This window comes from Colletotrichum fructicola (assembly GCF_000319635.2).
Source record: "Colletotrichum fructicola Nara gc5 chromosome Unknown KSG_Nara_v1_contig09, whole genome shotgun sequence".
In the NCBI taxonomy this organism is placed as follows: Eukaryota; Fungi; Ascomycota; class Sordariomycetes; order Glomerellales; family Glomerellaceae; genus Colletotrichum; species Colletotrichum fructicola.
Window position 1 is genome coordinate 1551788 of NW_027094059.1, and position 21106 is coordinate 1572893.

Below are 21106 nucleotides of genomic sequence, written 5' to 3' on the forward strand. Positions count from 1 at the left end.
TTCTCGCATGTTTCCTGCGGCGATTCGTGCTGTACCTTACGGAGTCCCTCACTCAGTGCAGTGTGCTGCTGCTGCTACTGCTGCAACAGCTCCACTGGGCTTGCCTCTGCCTCCGCATCCCCCATACTGCGACCTTCGCTGCGGGGGAAGACGACGCTATTGGACGTCGCTGAAGGAACGCTGCCGAGACCGTCGCAAGGGTCAATGGTCTGCGTCACAAGCATCTGCGCCTGATCTCCAATTCTGCCTTCTTTTCTCGTCACGGGACACATGATTAGAGTACTGATATGAACTCCCCGAGCTGGAATAATAATCACGGTGAGCGGACTATGTGGCTGGGTCAGACCGACCTCCCGCCTTCACCTTGCAAAACTGCGGCCGGTGCTTTGTCTGCTGCAATTCCGACCGAGTGGGACACGTGTTTGCTTGGCTTTGAAGATTGTTAGATCCGTGTATGGGGTTACCCCGTGTTTCCCGTCATTTTCCCATGTGAAGATGCACCGCGAGTCAACAGCCTACGCCAATAGGAGGTGGCCGCTGCAAGAATGTTGCCCACAAGGTCATGACATTGCCGCAAATGGATGGCCATATTCATGTGTACGGGTACAGGTCGAGACATGACGTCGTTGGGGATTAAGAAATCGTCGTGAGCAATAGTACAGACATCATTCTACAGATCTATCATCGTGGCCCGTCGTGGAGGACCTCTACAATTTCGCTACCGGCTGGATGAGCGACAACCTCTCCCTCAGCGCCGCCTCGGCCTCTTTCTCTATCCTGGGCACCAGGTCCTTGACCGAGGGGATATCGTGAATCAATCCAATGACCTGACCGGCTGTCCAGACCTATGTTTTCCCATGTTAGCAATTACTCTGAATGCAAGCCGCGCGTGAAAACACTTACGCCATAGTCCGGATCACCAGTGATGAACACCTCCTTCCCGCGCTTCCCGCTAACCAGCGGCGCGATCTCGGAGAACTCGCCCGAGGTGCTCTCCTGCTCGACCTTGATCGCCTCCTCCGTGACCTTGTTGCGGTACAGGCGCGTCGTGTTCCTCCACCGCCTCAGCAGCAGCGCCGTGTCCGTCTCCTGCGCCTTGACGATCTCCTCCTTGATCTTGTGGTGGATCGGCGCCTCCAGCGTGCACATGAAGCGCGTGCCCATGTTGATGCCGCACGCGCCCAGGCACAGCGCCGCAGCGAGGCCCTCACCGTCCGCGAAGCCGCCGCTCGCGATGAACGGCACCTTGAGCGACTGCCGCGCGCGCGACAGCAGGATGAAGTTGGTGATGTCCGACTCGCCCACGTGGCCCGCGCACTCGAAGCCGTCGATGCTGAGGAAGTCGACGCCCAGCTTCACGGCGCTCTGCGCGTGCCGGATCGTCGTGCACTTGTGCAGGATCGTGACGCCCGCCGCCTTGAGCTGCTTGATGACGGGCCCGGGCGAGTTGCCGGCCGTCTCGACGATACGGATGCCCTCGTCGATGACGACCTGGGCGTAGGCGCCGTAGTCCGGGGGCACGAGGGCCGGCAGGAGGGTGATGTTGACGGCGAAGGGGTACTTCGTGAGGGTCTTGCAGCGGCGGATCTCCTTGCGCAGCTCTTCGGGGGTCGGGAAGATGAGGGCGGTGATGATTCCCAGGGCGCCGGCGTTGGAGACGGCCGAGGCGAGGTCGGCTGTGCCGACGTGCTGCATGCCGCCCTGGACGATGGGTACTATCGAGGAGAAAGAGAGCGTGTCAGCGCGGTCGGGTTCTCATCCAAGTGGTGGCCTGAAATGCATTGTGACGCTCGCTCTGATGTGTTGTGCACTCCCACACCCAGTCCTCCGCCATCATCTATCTCGAGTCTTGACGTACCTTTGATACCCAACCGTCGGGTCAGCTCAGTGTTGAAAGGCATGGTTGGGCGACAGCTTTGCGGACACGTTCTCTGATCTCTATTTTCTGTGTAACACACAACGCACACAAATGACGGATCTAAGAGGGATGCGGGAAAGGAGGAAACAAGAGCTACGCGCTTTCTAGACTACGTGGTGTAGGAAACAGGTTGAACCAACGCAATAAAAGTAGAGGCGCAGCGATTCTGACGGCAGTCTGGCTGACTCGGTCCGGCCGTGGACGAGGACCAGAAGACGCCCAGCCCCGGTCGGTCGCTTGTGGGGTACCGAGGTAACTCGGCCTCCACCATTTCCCCCGCGTCTCCAGGCCATTTATCGATTAGACAACACCTGAATGAGCTGGGGTAATCAGGGGGGAAAGGTCGTGTCACATGGTCACCACCAAATTCCGTCCACGGGACTGTTTCCGTGGACAGCTGGCTTGACCCTTGGGCGCCGGTTGACAATCTGATATGCGGCAACCGTTCTGACAGAGAATGGCCATGGGAGGGTCGCACGAGAGTCTTCATAGCTACCACGAAGTATATGCACTGCAGCTTATTCCTGTTTTCTCTCACTCAGGACACCCTCAACCGTGTCAGTGCTGACGCTGTGCTCCCCTCCATCACCAGCCGACCTTTGACTCCCATCCTTGACACCACAGCCCGGCCTTCTTGGTACCCGATTGCCAGTTGGCCGAGGCCCTGTCGGTTGGACGACAGGCGCTCTCTGCCATCGCCCCATCTGGCCCCGATCTGGCGGCTCTTTGGTGCTTGAGTGGCACAGCGTTCAGGTTGCGCGACGCGGATCCGACGTCAAGGGACGTCATCTGGCACTGGCTTTCGGTCATGGGCTTTTGCGACTGGTATTCTATTCTGCACAGGACCACTGCCCGACGCCAGCGCCGTGATACGGATCCGGCCGTCGGCGGGCCACGGTGGGCCGCACGGCCGAGCCGGAGGCCCCCTGAATAGAAGCCCAAGTGCAACCCTGGAGCGGGCGAATGGGGCCCGACATGTTCGTCATACACGGCAGGCCCACCGCAGCGGGAGCGGAGATTTCTCAAGGAACAACACTGGACTGGACTCTCGGGCTGCGATCCGCTTGAAAGTGACCTGCGTGCCCTGCACCGGGTTCGAGTGTAGTGAGTCCGGCAGGCTGCAATAATTCCACACTTATGCATCCTTCCTCATTGAGAAGGGCCTTCTGGGACCGTTTAATCTCCACCCTGGCGGTGTCCGTTGGGCCTCTGGAGCTGGGTCTTGCTGCAGGTCATGCCAACGCCCGGAAGACGTTCGCCATCGATACAACCAACATGGGGCTGGCTGGGTCTTTCTTGCTTTTTCCCACTGGACGTTGTATTACTCCTCATCTTAATGTGGCCTTGGCACCTACCTCGCAGAAGTCGTCCTTGATGTCGATCTTTGGTCTTTCCATTGTGTAGCCCTGATCGACTTGCAGCATCGACCGACGTGCGAAATCGGATCGCAAAACACACACATCTTTTGGGCGATCTGCGAGGACCCTGGGCATAGGCGTGTCACTGGGTGCTCATATGACAGCCAGAAAGTTGTAACTCCATTCCGTGAGGTCATTGCTATGAGTGTATGGCGCGGTTGACGTGATGACCCGCATTGATACACGAACTGGCGACAACACATGTCCCTGAACATCGAGAGCCGTTGAATTCTCTCTTTGAAACTTTGGCCTGAACCGCCTCACGTTTCTACTCGTGCCTGGGTATTGCCCCTGGAGGACGTGACCCTTTCAAAGCGATCGATACGACCGCCAGCTCGTTGGCAATCTTGCGGGCGATGGCATGCAGAGAAGGCAAAGAACAACTCCACAAGGATCCAAAGCAGGGCTTGTGGAAGCGGCCAGCCGATACAAGACAGATGATGTGGCAAACACAGCCAAGGCGTGTTTTTCTTCTGCTAGCGACACGTAGGTCACCAGAAAAAAATAAGGTGCGGATGAGGTGCTGTGCAAATCTGTGGCATCCTTGCTCCGGAAGTCTTCATACGGCTGCCCGTCTGCAATTCTTGCAGGGTCTGGCGAGACACGAGCGGGAGATGTACATTTGACGCCGGCTTCTTACATCAGAAACGGCCTAGCTGCCGTTGCTGCGTTGGCCGCCTCGCAGGGCATGGCATGGCGCCCAAGGATTGACAAGCAACCGCGCGAGGCCGGTCAAGTTGCTGGCGTTGCTTGACTTGCTCCCTAACAACTTGCGGCACCTGTCAGACCAACCCGTCAGTCTCGATCATGCGCTGTTACGCGATTGTCGATGATGCTGGCGGGCAAGTCGGGGATGGTCGGGTATGCAGGCTCCGCCGAGACACGCAGCCTCCTGCAGTAGCGAGTTCCCCGTCTTTGGCTGTTGAAAGTCAGGCTCTTGTCATGCAAAGGCAGGCATTATTTGACTGTATGTACTTCTAGTGGGAACCCGTCCGTGCCGGACGAAAGAAATATCATGGAAAAAAAGAAATGTTGTAACCGCTGTTCGTCACGAGGACAGCAGAGAGGCTTGAAGTAGTCAAGGGTCGCTCGGATTTTGAGATTGTTATGGTCGGTTCGATATCCCGTTTGCCATTGGCTCTGCCACCTGTGTGTAACTCGGGCGGAGATAATGGCCTTTGTCTCTTTCTGCAAAAAAGGCAAACATGTATGGCGACGGGATGGAACGTGGGCAGATGCAATATGCAATCTGGAGTTGCCGGATTGCTGCTGACCGCTTTTCTCCACTCCCCGTCCATGTGCTGAACGCTCTCGTCCTCTGTGTGCGCGTCGACTTCGCTTCTGATATCTTCATTTCAAAAATAGGACCGCCCTAAAGGAATTAGCCGAAAGTTAAGAACGGTACAGATGGCGCGTGTATTTAGGATGCTGCCGTAGCAGCGGCAGATGTTAAACTGCCAGGGGATTGATACCGGTGCTCATTGCTGTCGCCAATCTCCAATGGACTTACACGGATGGTACGTCTGCAAAACTTCCGACGGCACGTCCAAGCGTCGACATTGGAGCGATAACCAGTGTGATAGGGCCGATAGAGACACGTCGGAGCGTCTCTCTTCGGAGAAACGTATCTTTTCACTACCTCTTTGGTAACATGTTTCGTGAGGTGAAGAGGGGACCAAAGAGAGGAGACAGAGGATATGGTAGGTCCGGGGGATGTTGGAAACGGTCCCGACGGGTTGGTCAAGCAGGCCGGGCAGTCCAGTCGACCAGATGGACCCTTGTTCTGTTGCTTAGGCGGTCCTGCACTCTTCTGCAAAGTCAAGGTCCAGCGCCCCGTTCCTGCTCCTAGTCAGGGCCCGGCCAGGGCTAAACGCCGATCCGCGAGCAAACATTGGGGCGGATCGGTACAACCGAGTTGCGAGATGGCCTTTGGTCCAGGTGTCGCCGGCCAGAGAGGTGTTCATGTTCATTTTGACCACTCCAGTCTATCCCAAAGTCCCAGTGTCGGCAGCCGTTGGATTGCGTGACGGCAGCGGCTTTGTTGGTGTAGCGAGAGGGCGGCAGAGACCCTGTGACTGGCGCAGGAGCAGAGGACGTGAGGTCGTATTTGAGTACAGAGCGGTGACGAAGATCAGGAACGAGCAAGAGATTTTGAGTTCAGCGACCAGGGCAGGGTCAGAAACTTCGCCCTGCCACCTGGGCGTAAGCTTAGGTTGCGTTGCGTTGAGCTCTGGGGCAAGGGAAGGATGGTCACGTCGCCCTGAGGCAAGGCAAAGACAGGACAGGACAGGACAGCCAGCTCGAGACAAGATGGAACCCAACACCCTTGGCCCCTGTCCAACGGCCTGGCATGGCATGGCTGCCACCTGAACACCTCCTGAAGCGTGGGAAGGGACAAGGCGGCGATCATGGCTACCGGCTCCGTCTTTTCTTTCTTTTTCCTTCCCTTCCCTTCCCTTCCCTTCCCAGGCATTGCAAACCCTCCCGACATGCAAAGTAGACGACGGGAAGGCACTATCGTTGCAACCCGAACACGGTGCACCGCGCTGCACACATTGGTTGACACAGTCTTGGGCTGTTGTAGCATCTTGCAGCATCCGCACAGTCAGTCAGTCGCCTGTCATTGCCCGGCTTGCCCCCCATGCTTCATGCTTGATGCCTCCGTATTCTCTCCATCGTTCGGCGTTGACGGCCGCCAAGAGCAGCAGGTGCTCCATGCCCCTGGTTGTTGATGATAACCTCATCACGTCAATGACTCTGGTGCCCCGGACTTGGAACTGTGCTCCAACACCTCGTCTCTGTCTCTCACCGCATCGTTGGTCACGTTGACACTGTACATTGCACGCTGCGCCTTGCGCATTGCATATGGCGTCGACGCTGATACCGATAACGAAAAGCCTCCCTCCCCGGCCCCGAACACTTGCTTCCGCCCTCGCCGCGGAGTCACATCCTCTCCCCACGTTTCCCGCCGACAGGAAACTCTAACAGACGCACTCGAAAAGACGGTGAAGATGATGGGACTCCACGAAGGAGGAGCAGAGGAGCAGAGCACAGCCAGTCCAGAGGGAACGATCAACACACTAACACTGAAGAATTCAACCGCCGCCAAAGCTTCGCTTCGTTGTGGACGGACTTCCCGTATTGCAGGTTGAACCTTCACGACATTAGCCTGCCGATAGTGGGGGAGAGACGAACGACGGTGATGGCAAAGCCGCGCGAAAACACCACAAGTCGCAGTCCCGCCGCCTGGTGCCAGGACAAGGGCAGCTTTTGCAGGTCCACTTCCAGCTGCCAGTCCTGCGTATCCGTACATGGTACTGCTCTTTCAGCCAAACGACACAAACCCAACGCCGACCAGCCCCGGCTTCCCGGTTCCATCACCCCCCTTTTCCTGTTCCCTTCGTTTCGGGGAAGCATGACGGTTCCTTAGCACAGGAAGCTAAGAGCAGAGGGACCCTCCGGCTGGAGCTCTTTTCATCCCCGATGCCACAAACGGACCACCAGAGGCCACCAACGCCGCCAATGCCACTTTGCTACATGCCTAGGCATGCAGTACACTACGGGCCAACTTTGACGGCCACCGCTGCAGGCTGGACGGGCCACACATCCACCAGCATGCGGCCGAGACTGTATTCGTACACAGGTACGGATATGGAGACCTTACGCAGGATTCGTAGGTAGTGGGGGAACTGCGCAGCCGGAGCTACCTATGTGAGCAGCAGCTGTAGGCTGTCCATAGCTCTGCATTTCCGCACGTTAGCTGCACCAGAGCTGCATTCGCTCAAGCCCGCCCGCCGCCTGTCAGTCTGGCCGATCCCGTCCGTCCTACGGATGCACTGCGGCGACAACGAACCGGCAACTCACGACAGCAGTCCTCAGCCCAAGTCAAGTCCCCCAAGTCCCTGATCTGCTCTAAGCCCGAACCAGTGAGCTTAGCTGTTCATATGAGACCCGGCCAAACAGCCGCACGTACCTTGCCTTGCGGGATCCCTTACGAGAGGTACTTTGCCTGTCCTTGCTGTCGACAAAGCAGCTGTCGTTCATCCGGAACATGGATGATGGGTCGACTTGAAGCTGAGCAGTCAACAAGCACTAATAGTAGTAGCACAATTCAAGCACAACTACCGCTGGCAACTACATACCATACACTACTTCGCCTGTTGGCCGCGACAACTACCGAACTACCGAGATGGATGTTGCAATAATTTTCACAATTCGCCGCCTTATCCACCTGCATCAATCAGCATCCGCGAACAGTACAATCACTCGCAGCAGTAGCAGCAGCAGCAGCATCATCATCATCATCATCAAAGCCCGCAGCAGCAGCGTCAGCGTCAGCATCGGCATCATCTGTGGTCTGGCCATATCTGCACCGCACCGCGTATGGCATGTATGCCCTTCCATACCTTGATACCATCAGGTACAGTACCATGCCTTGCCCGGCCTGGCCTTGCCCTGCTTTGCCTTGCCTTGCCCTGCCCTGATCTTCTGCCTCACCCCACCCTCAAATGACGATGAGGAGCGAGTGCTGCCCGATCCCACCCCCTTTCGCTGCCCCCTCTCCCCTCACGCTCTAAACCACTTCAGTATCGTGGTACATGCATCACTTGCCTGTGGCCTTCTGCCCCCCGCCCTTTCCTGCCGCATCGCATCGAATCGACGTGGCTCGACGGCCTTTTCTCGCCTTCTCCCCTGCCCAAGAGTGACATACTTTAACAACGTCAGTCCATCTTCGTGAGGATGGTCTCGATGAGGCCCAAATCTTCTTGACCGAGTTTCCTTCAACTGCCAGATTATGGAGGCGACACCATTACCCTACCCAACCACCGCCAGCTTAGCACTACCACCCCGGCCCGTTTCGCTTCACCGGCTGGCGGAGTTGATGCCGCCGCTGAGGGGTCCCGGCGTTATTAGCCCAAACCCCCAGACAGAAACCCATTCCTGCGTAGTGCGTACCACTTGCTTGCTGCGCACCTCGTCAAGTACACACAGTTGCTACATAGCTAGAGCTCAAAGCTATGCTGTGCTGTGGATGGATTCTGCTGCCCGGTGCGTGCGTGAGTGCCCAGTGCTCCTTGTTCCTCTCTCTTAAACTCTCGTGCCCAGAATCGTCCGCCGCCCTCCTCCTGCTAGCTCGATTGCCCAATTGTAGCTGGTGCGTTGTCTGATGTCAATGCTATTCTTGTTATGGTTGTCGAGACCCTGCCTTGCCTTACCTCATCTCACCTAACTTACCACTTGCATCCCGATTCCCCGTACCTGATCTTCCTTACCTTACGTATGTACCGGGCCAAGTGCCATGACATGCCAGCCCTGGCTTCGAATAGCATGGGTTTGGTCGAAGCGTTGGATGCGTGGTCGTGGTGCCATCGCAGCCCATTGCACCCAGCCAGCCCTTCCAGAGCGCCAGCCTCGTTGCTTTTCTTATCCAGACTCCCTTTCCTTGTGCACCCACTCGCTTTTTTATTCGCCGGCTGCTCCCATGCTCGCCCTGCCTGCATCTGCCTCTCCCTCTGCCTCTTCCATTGCTGGCTAGCATTCATCTCCACGAAGTCGGGGTACCATGTAGCACGCCTGGGCACGGTATCTGTATCGCGGTACACAGATAACTGCTAACTCACTTCACATCCTTACGGATACATGGTACGAATACCCATTCGTACATACAGATGCTCCATGCCCGTACATCCAGGCTCAGGCTGTATGCATCCGCCATCCGTAACCTTCACTCTGTCTGTCTCTCTCCCTTTCTCGGCTCGAGATTCCAGTCTTGCCCCTGGTCAGCTCGCACCCTGCCTTTGCCCACCGTTTGCCCTTTGCCTTCTCTCGTTGTCTTCGTCGCCCTCCATTCGCCTGTCCGGTTCGCCCACGCCCACGCCCACGCCCACGCCCACGCCCCTCCCCAGTCTTTCCATGTACGGGCCCTTGTCTTTGCGGCTTGAAGCTCCCCAATCATTTCCCTCTCCCACCCCGACGGGTCGGCACTCCACGCCAGCTCTGTTTGGCCTTGGACCCCCCGGGCGCCGGGTAAGGGAGCCTGGCAAAGCCAATTCCCAATCAGCTGCTGGCTCAGAGCTGCGGCCATTGCCCATCTCCCTCCAGAGGCATTCACCTTACCTACGACATGGAGCTATTCCATCTTGTCTCAAGTCCCCCCAAGCCCATGTTTCCCAGCTGCGTGTTCATCAACTCATGGATGTCGGCACCCATGTACCGCTAAACCACGCGGGGGGGTTAGGGAGCCAGGGTATGTCTCCGAGGGGTGTGAAAAAAGAAAAGTGAGAAAGGAAGGGGGAGGGAAAGTCGAAGGAAACGAGACCAAAAAAAAGAGGGACAAAAAAATAACGAGAAAAAAAAGATGACGCTAAGGATCCAAGTTTATCACGACGTTCTGCCGGCCCAGTACGGTACCACACTCCCCACGTCCGCGTCTGGTCTGTGGTCTGGCATCAGACGAAGCAGAAGCACTCACACCCAAGTGGCACACCCCTCCTCTTCCTCGCCGCCGCCGCCGTAGCTGCTGCTGCTGCTGCTCATCAGAGACAAGTACCAGGGCATGGAGAAAAAGAAACGACACAGGAAACGACGCGGTCCTGCCGTACCAAACCCAAACGGCATTGGGACGTGATGTTGTGTCGTTACTTCTTTGGATCATGCCCGTTTCCTCTTCCTTTTCCTTTTCTTCTCCCACCTCTACCCATCCCAAGATGCAGCATGCCGTAGGGTACCAGCCCAACTGATCCCTTACCCGTCCTCCCCGTCGTCTACTATTTGTTGTGCAAACAATTCCTTGCCTCTCCAGACGGCATCTAGCTAATCTTGTTCTGCCACATCATAATCTTTCCACCCCAATGGGAATATCCCCATCTGTATCACGGCCTAGCTGGAACCGAGTATAAGATCGACCGAGTTTCGCTTTGGATTTCCTCGAGATAACTACGATTCCAACCGACTCAAACACACACATCACATCAAAGCACCCACCACCACCACCACCACCACTTCGACAAACAACCCTTAGGGACCTGAGAGCTTTCCCATTGTTCCTTCAACATTACACTACATGTACTCCAACGCTTCTTACTCGTCCACCGCCACCATGTCTGCCTCCTCGTACAACAGTCAAGCGGGAACATGGCAGGAGCGTCTGGAAGGTAGGGCGCCACCACATCCCACCAAAGAAAAGCATCATGAAGCTAAAGCCAGGGACTCGCAGACGCCTGCCGCGAGGCAAACATTCTCCCACCAGTATTCCAGATCGTTTCTGATCGACGTGGTAAGCACCTGTCCCCCGAGAGAAAAAGCGCACACGCACTTGTCGTCCGTCGGTGTAACTAACGGTTCGCCCCCCTCGTCACAGGCGGCCGTACCGCCTGGTCCAGCCGAGTCACCGTCCACGGACGCACCCTCTCCGCACGATTTTGGTACGACGGCAAGAACCTCAACAATGCGAAAGAAGACGCCGCCGAAATGGCACTCAACTACCTCACCGGATCGAACCCCAGCTCGCCAGCCAACAGCAGAGGAAGCTGGTGAGCTTTCGGCAGCATAGAATGGGGAAGAAAAAGGCGTGCGGGAATAATACCGAAAACCTTCTGGGCAGCGGAACGACACCATAACGAGCGAGCATCCCACCGTCGAGCGGCGCACAACACACGACACACTCACGTCTTGTCTTTTTTCTCCGACACATTTGTTTTCTTGCTTCCCCCGATCCATTATTCTGCTGTTCACTTGTACGAATACACCCGGAGTTAGGATTGGGAGACACCGGCCATTGCCACACGGCAGAAAGGGAACACCATGGGTATCGGCGTACAACTTACATTTCTACCAACACTCAATTGGGGCCCCCGACACGGAAACATCACCAGGTGTTGCGCTGATCGGGAAAGAAAGGACCGGCGCAGAATCACAGTCTTGAGAAGGCCAACACGAGAAAGAGGGAAGGGGGAGATTTAGCGGGCATGCAGGGCCTGTTTCTCCTCTCTGCATCGTCATCGAGTCTCAAGCTTCCTTCCGTTTTCTTTTCTTTTCTCGCCCGCCCCCCACCTCTTTATCTTATTTCTTTGGAACAGGGACTTTGGAGAAGAAACTCCGACACGAGACAGAACCTTGGCGAAACAGGACCGGCAGACAGTCGACGGTCACTAGGGCGACTTTTTTTGGGACAGGAGAGCAGGAGCGAGGGGTCGGGTGCTATGAGGCGCTTGCTGCCCTTGCTAGTAATTTGTGTGTTGCAATTTGGAAATTTTTATTTTTTCCTTACCTTGGGAGCGGCGTTATTGGAGAAAAGCAACTATGCCATGGGGGACAAGGGGGATGATAGTGGGAATTGAAAGCTAAAAAAGATTCATGTCGATCGAGTTGGCAGCCATGCCTTTTTTTCTCAATTGCAATGTCTCGTGAGAACCAACAAGGGGGAATTCAGTCCTTTTTTCTTGATTTGTTTCTTTTTGTCATCCTCGCACTGCTACTGCTTGAGAGTGCTCGGTATCTACTTCTTCCCACTGCAACTTGCATCTGCATAGAACCTCGGATTTCCCGCCGTTATCACAGAACAAACCATGGAAGCTTTCGTTTTATTTTCTCGTAAGGGCGCCTCCTGCAAAATCGCACTGGTGAGGTGGCTTGTGGGATGACGGTATGCTTACCCGACGCGGCTGGAGAACTTTAGGGGATTAGAAAGGGCAACTGAAGGGGGCGTGTCGATTGGCATGGCCAGGGCGAGAGGCATCTCTGCTTGAGCGCAGACCAACGCTGACCCTCTCCCCCCCACGATGACATCTTCTGGTGCTACTATCACCAATGCAGGAGGTGGAAGCGGCGTTCGGCGCATTGAGCGAGAGAGAGAGAGATTGAGTGAGTGAGTGAATGAACACCCACCCCCCCTTGGCAGGATGGAGGGACGGAGCTAGGGAGTCTGCTAGCAACGGGACGGCGGTAGATCCCACGCCCCTCCGCCCAGCCCAGCCCGTCCGTCCAGGTCGCAGTGCTGTCAGCAAGTGCCAGAGTCCAAAAATCCAGTCCAGCCAGCCCAGCGAGCCGTGTGGGTTTGAGAGAGCATAGTGTGTTGAGCTGAATCAGCTGCTTTTTAGCTTGGCTAGCGTAGTCAATCCGGGTATCTTCGTCGGGTTTAAGAAGAAAAAGGGAACAATTCTTGTTGGTCAGAAGCAGTAGTATTGTTAGCTCTTTTTTCCCCCTTTGGAGACAAGGGAAACGTTACAGCATGAGCAGAAAAACATAAAAGCCCCATGGCCAAAAAGCAAAGTTGATAGGCAGGTAAGAAAAAATGTGATGGCGGCTGAATTACTGCTGCCCATCACCTGCATGAAGGTCTGCACACATCCTGCTGCAGTCGTGGCAGCAGCAGTCGTTGATCACGCTCTCTCATCGACGGATGGGCAGCAAGCCCCCTGCCTATTCGGTCAAGATGAGGGGTTGGTTGATATGAGGGGAGGGGGAAACGCGGAACGACGGGGAAGAGGTTGTTGTGCATGAGGGGGGGGGGGGCGCGTTGTGTGTTCCTTCGGCTTGTCTTTGCGTGGTGCGACATTGCGGGCGGGATTCGCGATTGAGACAGGTCGAATTAATGATGGGCGTCATATTGGCGAGATCGGGGAGAGGGGGGAATCTGGATGGTCTGCCATTTTGGTTGACAGTTGGGGGCCACCGGTGAGGCAGGCGAGGGCCAAGGACTTCGAGGTGGGCTTGCGGCGGCGGCGCGGGCGTGGGTTCACTTTTTGGGTCTGCGGCTTGAGGATTGATTTGCTTGGATCGGATTGGCTTTTGGCGGCTTGCTGCCTTGTGTGCTTTGCCTGCCTCCTTACACATGCAACATGTGGGATGTCGACGAGACAGCACATGCAAGTGATGAGCCAGCCCGCCAGAACACTACACTACACCACCCAAGGGAGCATCAGACAAGAGAAGCGGGGAAAGGGTTGTTCAAGACATGTGGTGTGGGATTGATGTTGGTTGGCGCAGGGTGTTTTGAATGGGCTGCTGTCGCTTTTATTCTCGAGGTATTTTGAATCTGGCCGAGAGAGGAAGAGAAAGCTAGCAAGCTAGGTAGGTAGCTGCAGGCGTCTGTTTCGAGGGAGGGGGGAGGAGGGGATGTTCTTCCCGTCTGCGTGACTGAGCGTGGTGTCTCTCTCTCTGCAAGCCACTTTTTCTGGACTCTCGGTTCGGATGTGATGTATGTGATCAGTGATGAAGACATGCCGACTGCGGTGTAGCATCTCGGTCCCTGAGGTGGCCTGGTCTGACCGGGACGTGGGCTTAGGTCGGCTTAGGTAATGGCTAAGGTGGAGGATGCCGGTGACGGCACGGCCCTGCCCCGATTTGACCGGGGGCTGACGGGGTTGCGGGGCACGGTGGCCCAAGCTTGAGAAGACGGGAACGGCGGGCCTGACCACTCGTCTGGCCGGGACTCCACTTTTAAGACGGTTCGCGGAATTACCTATGCCCGACACCCAGCTCCCACCCTAGGAAACTAGACGTGGACCGTGCAACGACATGCACCAAGCGTAGGTAAGCAGCGCACGCCGTGAGTGGAGCGGCAAGACCCGCGCGGTTCAATAATTTTTGTGAACACGGGCTTGGCTGTGATATATACTCAACGAGAGGACCGACGATTGACGACCGTCAAAACCACCCCGCCCGCGGCCGACCCGAAGAGAAAACCAGAGCCGACCATGTCTCTGCGGCCGAGCTTCCGAACCGCTTGCAGGGCGCTCGCGCTGCGTTCCCGGCCGCTGGCCGCCGCCCCTCGGCAGGAACCCTTCGCCTGGGCCACCACGAGACGAGGATATGCGGACGAGCCCAGCCAGATCCCCCCGTTGAGAAAACCAGACGCCGCTGCTGCGTCTGAGGCTCCCCCGGTGCCGGCCTCCGCGGCGGCCAATGCCCAGTCTGCGGCAGGACAGCAGGTACGGTGCACACGAAGCTCGGAGACGAAACGTGGGGACAAGAAGCTAATGGAGAGAGCAACAGGCGGACGAGAAGCCGGAGGAGCAATGGTCACCACAGGAGGCGGCTGCCGCGCGCGAAGAGCTCGCCAAGGCGGCGGCGCCCACAGAAATCCCCGGTGGCCTAACGGAGGCCCAGATGGATGCGCTGTACGAGGAGGGTGCTATTCCCCCGCAGAATGCGAACGGCGACCCCCAGCGCCAACTCGAGATTCTTGCCTCCGGAGGCATTGTCGCGGATTTGGAGGAGCCGAGCCGGCTGGAAATCAGCAAGCCTAAGCCTGCGGCGCATGTGGGACACAAGTTCCCGCTGCCGGTATTGCCTCTGCCGCCGCACAGCCATCTCAAGTCGCGGTACCACCCGATGATTGACCAATTGACGAACCTTATGATGAGAGATGGAAAGAAGTCTCTGGCACAAAGAGTGAGGTCTTCCTAGGAGTATTTCTGGTGGTTGGTATGCTAACGGGGGTGCGATAGAACATGGCCATGGTCCTCAACTTCCTCCGACAATCCCCTCCCCCGATTCTCAACCCCCGATTCCCGCTCCTCCCCGGCGCGCCGCCGGCGCCGCACCTCCCGTTGAACCCCGTGCTATACATCACCCTAGCCGTCGACTCGGTCGCGCCCTTGATCAAGATCCGTCGCATCCCGGGTGGTGCCGGTGGTGGTCGTCCCCTCGAACTTCCCGCACCGCTCGCGGTCCGTCAGAGGAGACGTGCGGCATTCGCTTGGATCCTGGACGTCGTCAACAAGAAGCCGTCCAAGGGCTCCGGCCGAACCCAGTTCGCGCACAGGCTGGCAGAGGAGATCATTGCCGTCGTCGAGGGACGGTCGCCCGTGTGGGAGAAGCGCCTTGGGCTGCACAAGCTCGGCACGGCGACCCGTGCCAACTTGAATGTGAAGCCGGTCAGCGCCAAGGGCAGAAATTAGAGTCGAGACTGAAGACGGGGAACCCTATGTAGCAAAGCTGTATATTGTACTATGTCATTTGACAAAAGGAAGCAAATGCCAGGGCTCGTAAGGAGCATGATGCCAAAAAGGGGAAAAACGACGGCAGTGATTCTGGCAAGGTCCACTTGACCAGAGCCCGGTCGTGAGCTGCGCAGAGAACCACGATTCGTACGGCGGACATGAGGCTGTATAGAATCGTCAATGGCAATTTCATCGGTGATGCCAGACTTACACGTCGTGGGCCAGGTATGCCGAGCACACCAAAGGCGCGGCTGCCATCGTGCCTCGATGGACTCACAAGGATGGAGAGTAAACTTTGAGAAGTCCGGCATCAGCTCCGTTGTCCAGCAGTTTCGCTCAGCTCCCACCGGGAGGCTCAATTGCTGACTGGAGCCTCAATCATATCGTATTGACGCCTCATACCAATATAAATGGACGGTTTTTAGATACGCAGTTCACAGTTCTCAAACTCTAAATGCCGGTAGTAATCCACGGCTGGCTTCGCCGACAACAGGTTGAGGAGCTCCAACGGCTCAGCCACCACCCTCTAGCTTACCCAAGGCCGCAAAGGTGCTGAGCAGTCTCATGTGACGACAGCACTGCGCCGCCTCCCACCCGAAGCCAAAAAGACAGGAATCATTAGGTTTCGCTGACGTTAATGACAACGGCGGCCGCCGACTCGTCCTCCTCTGTTCTGTTCCGATGGGCCGGCTTGTCAGCAACCGTACACGGTGTACAGCACGTCGCCAAGAGACGCCGGGTGTTCTTGGCAATGCACGCCGGCGTCGTCATCGCACTGTTGGCTGCGCACTGTGGTCTCCTGGCCATGGTCATCAGGATGGGATAGGATGGGATGGGAAGAGTGCTTTTGTTTTTTTATTCTCTCTTTCGGGTTGTACCATGCCCTTCTCCGTCAGTGGCCGGTAAAGCACGGAGGACGAGAATGAGGTTGCTGGGAAGGGCCCACGCTTACACCAGCGGAACGGCGGCCGCGGGCAAGGGTTGTGGGATCTCGTGGGTTGTGTAAGGCGCCCCCTAGGGACAATATTAGCACGAGGAAGGGCAAAAATTGAATACGGTGGGTAAAATGGGAATGCGTCACCGTCACCGACTCTGGGTTTCCTGCGGTCGGAGGCGGATTGCGGATCTCCCACAGATAGCTACACGTGTGTGGCGGTGTCGAATGATTGAATCGTTGCATCTTGGATGTTTTTCTGTTGTTAACCGAGGGGTTGATCCCGGGTGTTGACCTCTGTAGGTATCCCGGGAAATCTCTAAAAGAGTCTCTGTCTCTTTCTCTCAATCTTCCTTCCTTAGTAGTCCTTTCGCAAAATCATACGGCGTCTGAAACGAAAGCAGTCACCACCCTCAGTCGATGTACGAGACATAGCGTAAGTGGTCCTCTATCTGAGCTGTTTGCGCGTTGCTTTTTCTTCCCCTTCTGTTTTCGAGCGCACGAGTTCGGGTACGTATTCAGCGGTGCGGAGGCTTCCACGGCGGTTTCGATTTGACAGACAAGTGCGAGGCGGCTGAGTGGCCGAGCGAGCATGCACACTTTGGACGTTTGGCATATTCGTGGTGCCGTCGTTGGCCTTCTTTCCTGTCAGTCAGCAGACCAAAGTTGGGGCGAACCGCGTGAGGAGCATCCCATCTTTGGATTGAGTTTGAGACGTGGAGGCAGCCCGGGATGCAGCTCTCTGGCGTTTGTCGTCGTCGTGCGAACGCCCAGGTCATCCCGTCTTTTCATGGACCAAGAGGAGATTATCTCACCGGGTTTCCAGAGGGGGCAGGTACCACCAGCACCCAAGACGGAGATGACGAAGCGGCCCGACAGCTTCGCATCTCTTTCTCAGGGCAGAGGCATCGGGCGCTAGGTAGCAAGAGTAGCAGATCTTCTTCAGCTCTGGGGAAGAAGCGAAAGAGCCACTCGGGTCCCTCCACTCTTCTCCTCTCAAAGGGCCCAACTACGGGGCTGGGCTGGAACTGGAGATGGGATAAGGTAGCCATGGCCCCATCGACGTCCACTGCTGTGGAGGAAGGTGCGGCGGCCAAATGACCACCCACCAGACGGGCACCAGGCCCAGCCCCGGGCGGGCACTTAATTCAGGCACTGTGGTTCACTGCAGCCGCTGGACCAGCACAAGCACCTACCTACACCTCCACAGTGTCAAAGGTAGGTTCGCTGCCTGCCCGTCCGCGCCCGCGCCCGCGCCCACTGGTCTGGCTACCTAGGTACCTTACTCCACCTGCACCCTCCCTCCCTTTCAGTGGGTGCTGCACCTAAGGTCTAAGGTTACCGCCTACTGCCACCGGATTGGACTGCTCCCCCGTCTAGTCGTCCACCACCACTGCTACCAACTGCGTTGTGCGCCTGCTTTCCTTCATCTTTCTCCTTCACCCAACTCGCCTAGATTGCCTCCTACACTTTCCTGTTTCTCACCTCAACCGTTGGTCTTGGCAAGTCGGACTCGTGCTTCAGAAGCTAAAGTAGGCCTCCGCTCAGCGCAACCTCGTCACTCTTCAGATCTGGTCCCCCGAAGCCATGATCTAGAAAGCCTCCGCCGACTCGCTTCCTTTCCACTACACGATGCTGTTTCTGCCGTCCAACTTGCACCGCCCACGTCAACATCGCAAGATCATCCCCCGTTAGATCTACCACTCCCCACGTACGCTGCGACAACACCAAACACCTGTATTCGATTACCAGTACCTGATACCGACAACATCATCACTCGAACGAGTTACCAACGCTCTTCTACCGCCCAGGCGACACGACCAAGGAGTCCGTTCGTCTCCACCCAATCCGCAACCACCGCCGAAACCGCAAAACACCCCTAGACGTCAACCAAGATGTCGCGCCAACCCATGAGCATGGAGGCCATGCTGGACGAGGAGAGACGGGATGTCCTGGCTCTGCTTGAGGGCAGCGCCGCCCGACCCAGCTGGAAGGCAACCTCTCCAGTCTCTGCGCGCTCGCCGTCGCCCTATACCTCGCCCCGTTCTCCCGTGAGGAGCATGCTGGATATTGGCGACGATGGAATCAAGAAAAGCCCGGCCAGGACGACTGTCTTGCCTGTCCGCAGTATGCTGGACATTGATGTCCCTCCCGCACCAGTCAGGAGCATGCTCGACATCGACACATCTGCGCCGAAACAGGCTGCTAGCGCTGGCCCTAGTTCCCCCGTAGAATCTCGCGCACCTCATCCTAGGACCTTTTCCGACTCTGCAGGGCCCAAACCCAGCTTTGGGCCGCGGGCGCCCGTCAACAGGCTGAATCCTACCATGGACTACCAGTTCTCCGATATTGCTACGAACAACCTCGGACAAGCTATGCCCAAGCGTACCACCCAGACTGTAAAGAAGCCGTCTGCTATGGCCGATGTCATGCGTGGCAACGAAATACCCGGCATCGTTCTTCCCGGCGACAGAGCCCGTCACAGCTCTATTGCGTCGAATCCCGTTCCCAGGAACGCCAGGAGCTCGAGTAGAGGCCACAACAGCAAGTCCAAGTCTCCCCACGGCCGATTTGGCATGCGATCTCCTTCTCCCAACGTCAGTGGTCGATTCCAGCAGATTCCCGGAACCGCTGTTCTCGACGACGGCAGGGTAGTCGACATCACCACAGCCTACCGTAAGCTGTCCGATGCCAACCTAGCGTTCAAGGGAGGCGACCTGGGAGAGCTGGCGGCGCGCAAGCACTCGAGCGCCATTGAGCGCAACGGAGGACGAATGGTCAAAGACTACCTCAGCCCTGACGGCGAGCCATTGGAGGAGAGCAGCGATGATGAGGGCAGTTATTCGGATGAAGAGCAGAGAGGACGTAAGATGGCACCTCGTGCTGCAGACCACAGTGGCAAGTCTCCCGCAGGCGACAAGGGCGATCGCAAGACATTGAGTCTGCTGGCCGCAGCCGAAGAAGAGCGTAAGTGGTTTTCTCCGTGGATGCCTCTATGGGTTTTCTCCGTGAATGCCTCTATGATGCTGACTAGTTGTAGGCATCGACGTCAGTTCGCAGCCACAGTACCAGTACAAGTCCTTGTTGGACGACCCGCAAATCACCCTTACAACACCTACAGGCGAGAAAACCAAGCCATCAAAGCCAGGCGTACATCCTACTACGGCATTTGATCAAGGCCCAGGCTCAGGACCCGCTTCGGCAGTCAACTCCGATGATGAGGAGGCGCTTACGGATATCAAGAGAGCGCAAAGACTAGCCTTCCGATACCAAGACGTGCGGAACCAGAGTGAATTCTCTCGGACGCTCCTAACTTTCTACCGTGGAGAATGGGAGACGATCCAAAAGCAGGCTGAGGAAGAGCACCACAGGTTGAGAAAGTACTTGGTGGCCACCGACCTCAGCGACGAGTCGACCCATGCCCTGGAATGGGCAATTGGCACGGTTCTGAGAGATGGCGACACCCTCATCTGCATGTACTGCGTGGATGAGGAGACGGGAATCTACTCTACGGAGAATGTTATGGTACCAGACGATCCCAAGGCACACAGAGAGCAGGCGGCCGCCATCAACGCCGTCTCCAACTCGAGGACGCCGCCTCCGACTTCATCGGCTCCGTCGTTCCCACATCTAGCCAGAGCGTCTGCGTTGAGTAGCGAGAACGGAACCCCGTCGCCTGCTCCATCAAGCCGTGAGCGCGATAGGGCCGAAGAGGAGCGGCTTAGGGCAATCAACGATATTACAGAACGGGTCACCAAGCTTCTCCGAAAGACGCGGTTGCAGGTGCGGGTCATAGTCGAGGTCCTCCACTGCAAGAACCCGAAGCACCTGATCACTGAGATCATTGATCTGGTAAACCCTACTTTGGTGATTCTTGGCAGCCGTGGCCGCAGCGCACTGAAGGGGTAAGTTGTCCACATGCGGCGGGAAACAAAGAGTTACGCTAACGTGTTGAACAGTGTCATTCTGGGATCATTCTCCAACTACTTGGTTACCAAGAGCTCTGTGCCCGTCATGGTGGCTCGCAAACGATTGCGGAAGCAGAGCAAGTATAAGAGGCCTATGAAGCAAGTTAACATGATCCACACACCGGGAGCTAAGAGCCTAGCCAACGCAAAGGTTGACTAGAAGCCGTCGGAGCCACGGCGCAGGCTTTCAACATTGCTTTCCCGCATGGCGACATATCAGGGCCGGAGGCACAGCACGAACACATGATGGGAGACAGAGGGATAGAAGGAGATTTTCCTTCGTTCGGCTATGGCTTGGAGGCGCCGTAGAGTTCGAGTCGGGTTTGAGGTTAAGCGGAGAGCGTGGGTTAGACTAGACATGAGCCACGCGCGACGTCTCTATTTTTCCTAAGGGGTTCCATAGTTTTGTCAAAAAAGCGGCATACCAGAAAATTCAGATACCTTTTCTACTCTCACAGCTTAATAGCCTTGGAAGTAATCGATGGCCATGGTTGCTTAATGACTCGAATCCGTTAGAGTCAGTGGCAATACGGGAATCAGTCTGACCAGTCGGCAGTCCCAGATTGAGTGAGCTTTTTGTCCACTCAATTAAGCGAGTCTCAATTGAAGGGCTACCTAGGAGTTAGTTGTGAGAGGGAGGGAACTGCGCAGGAAGCGGGCCACTCTCTGTGGAAGGGAGCTGGATTAGGCCCAAGAGAGCAATGACTACGGATACCTACCTACCTTACTCAAGTAGCGACTGACGTGCTTGTGCAGGCGAATGGCTTGCATAAGGCAAAGTGCGAGCGATTATGCCGACCCTTGAGCAGATGCTCCGCTCCGTACAAAGTCAAGAACGGACTGGAGGCATGTCACAGTCATTCATGATCGAGTCACCTCGTGAGGGAGGAAAGATGGAGCATCCGCAGGGGTCCTCACGCGGG

The 21106-nt window shown here is 56.6% G+C and overlaps 6 protein-coding genes across 6 annotated transcripts; 4 read left to right on the plus strand and 2 right to left on the minus strand.

The window, feature by feature from the left end:
* Nucleotides 1-707: 707 nt before the first annotated feature.
* On the minus strand, nt 708-1901 carry CGGC5_v014719 (Nitronate monooxygenase; the record flags this gene model as incomplete). Its single annotated transcript, XM_032029603.1, has 3 exons — nt 708-845; nt 904-1715; nt 1859-1901. 3 exons carry the CDS (start codon nt 1899-1901, stop codon nt 708-710), a joined length of 993 nt encoding a protein of 330 aa, XP_031891047.1.
* A 5624-nt stretch (nt 1902-7525) lies between these two features.
* On the plus strand, nt 7526-8052 carry CGGC5_v014720 (uncharacterized protein; the record flags this gene model as incomplete). The annotated part of the gene is made up of 2 exons (XM_066153139.1): nt 7526-7726; nt 7924-8052. 2 exons carry the CDS (start codon nt 7526-7528, stop codon nt 8050-8052), a joined length of 330 nt encoding a protein of 109 aa, XP_066007454.1.
* A 2383-nt stretch (nt 8053-10435) lies between these two features.
* CGGC5_v014721 (uncharacterized protein) lies at nt 10436-10872 on the plus strand (the record flags this gene model as incomplete). Its single annotated transcript, XM_032029605.1, has 3 exons — nt 10436-10490; nt 10553-10612; nt 10697-10872. 3 exons carry the CDS (start codon nt 10436-10438, stop codon nt 10870-10872), a joined length of 291 nt encoding a protein of 96 aa, XP_031891031.1.
* A 3161-nt stretch (nt 10873-14033) lies between these two features.
* Nucleotides 14034-15239, plus strand: CGGC5_v014722 (mitochondrial 37S ribosomal protein uS7m; the record flags this gene model as incomplete). The annotated part of the gene is made up of 3 exons (XM_032029606.1): nt 14034-14267; nt 14332-14730; nt 14787-15239. 3 exons carry the CDS (start codon nt 14034-14036, stop codon nt 15237-15239), a joined length of 1086 nt encoding a protein of 361 aa, XP_031891030.1.
* A 49-nt stretch (nt 15240-15288) lies between these two features.
* On the minus strand, nt 15289-15539 carry CGGC5_v014723 (uncharacterized protein; the record flags this gene model as incomplete). The annotated part of the gene is made up of 2 exons (XM_032029607.1): nt 15289-15445; nt 15493-15539. The coding sequence occupies 2 exons, from the start codon at nt 15537-15539 to the stop codon at nt 15289-15291; spliced, it is 204 nt and encodes a 67-aa protein (XP_031891029.1).
* Nucleotides 15540-18110: 2571 nt separating this feature from the next.
* On the plus strand, nt 18111-20343 carry CGGC5_v014724 (Uncharacterized protein; the record flags this gene model as incomplete). The annotated part of the gene is made up of 3 exons (XM_032029610.1): nt 18111-19182; nt 19256-20120; nt 20175-20343. 3 exons carry the CDS (start codon nt 18111-18113, stop codon nt 20341-20343), a joined length of 2106 nt encoding a protein of 701 aa, XP_031890825.1.
* Between the last annotated feature and the right edge of the window lie 763 nt (nt 20344-21106).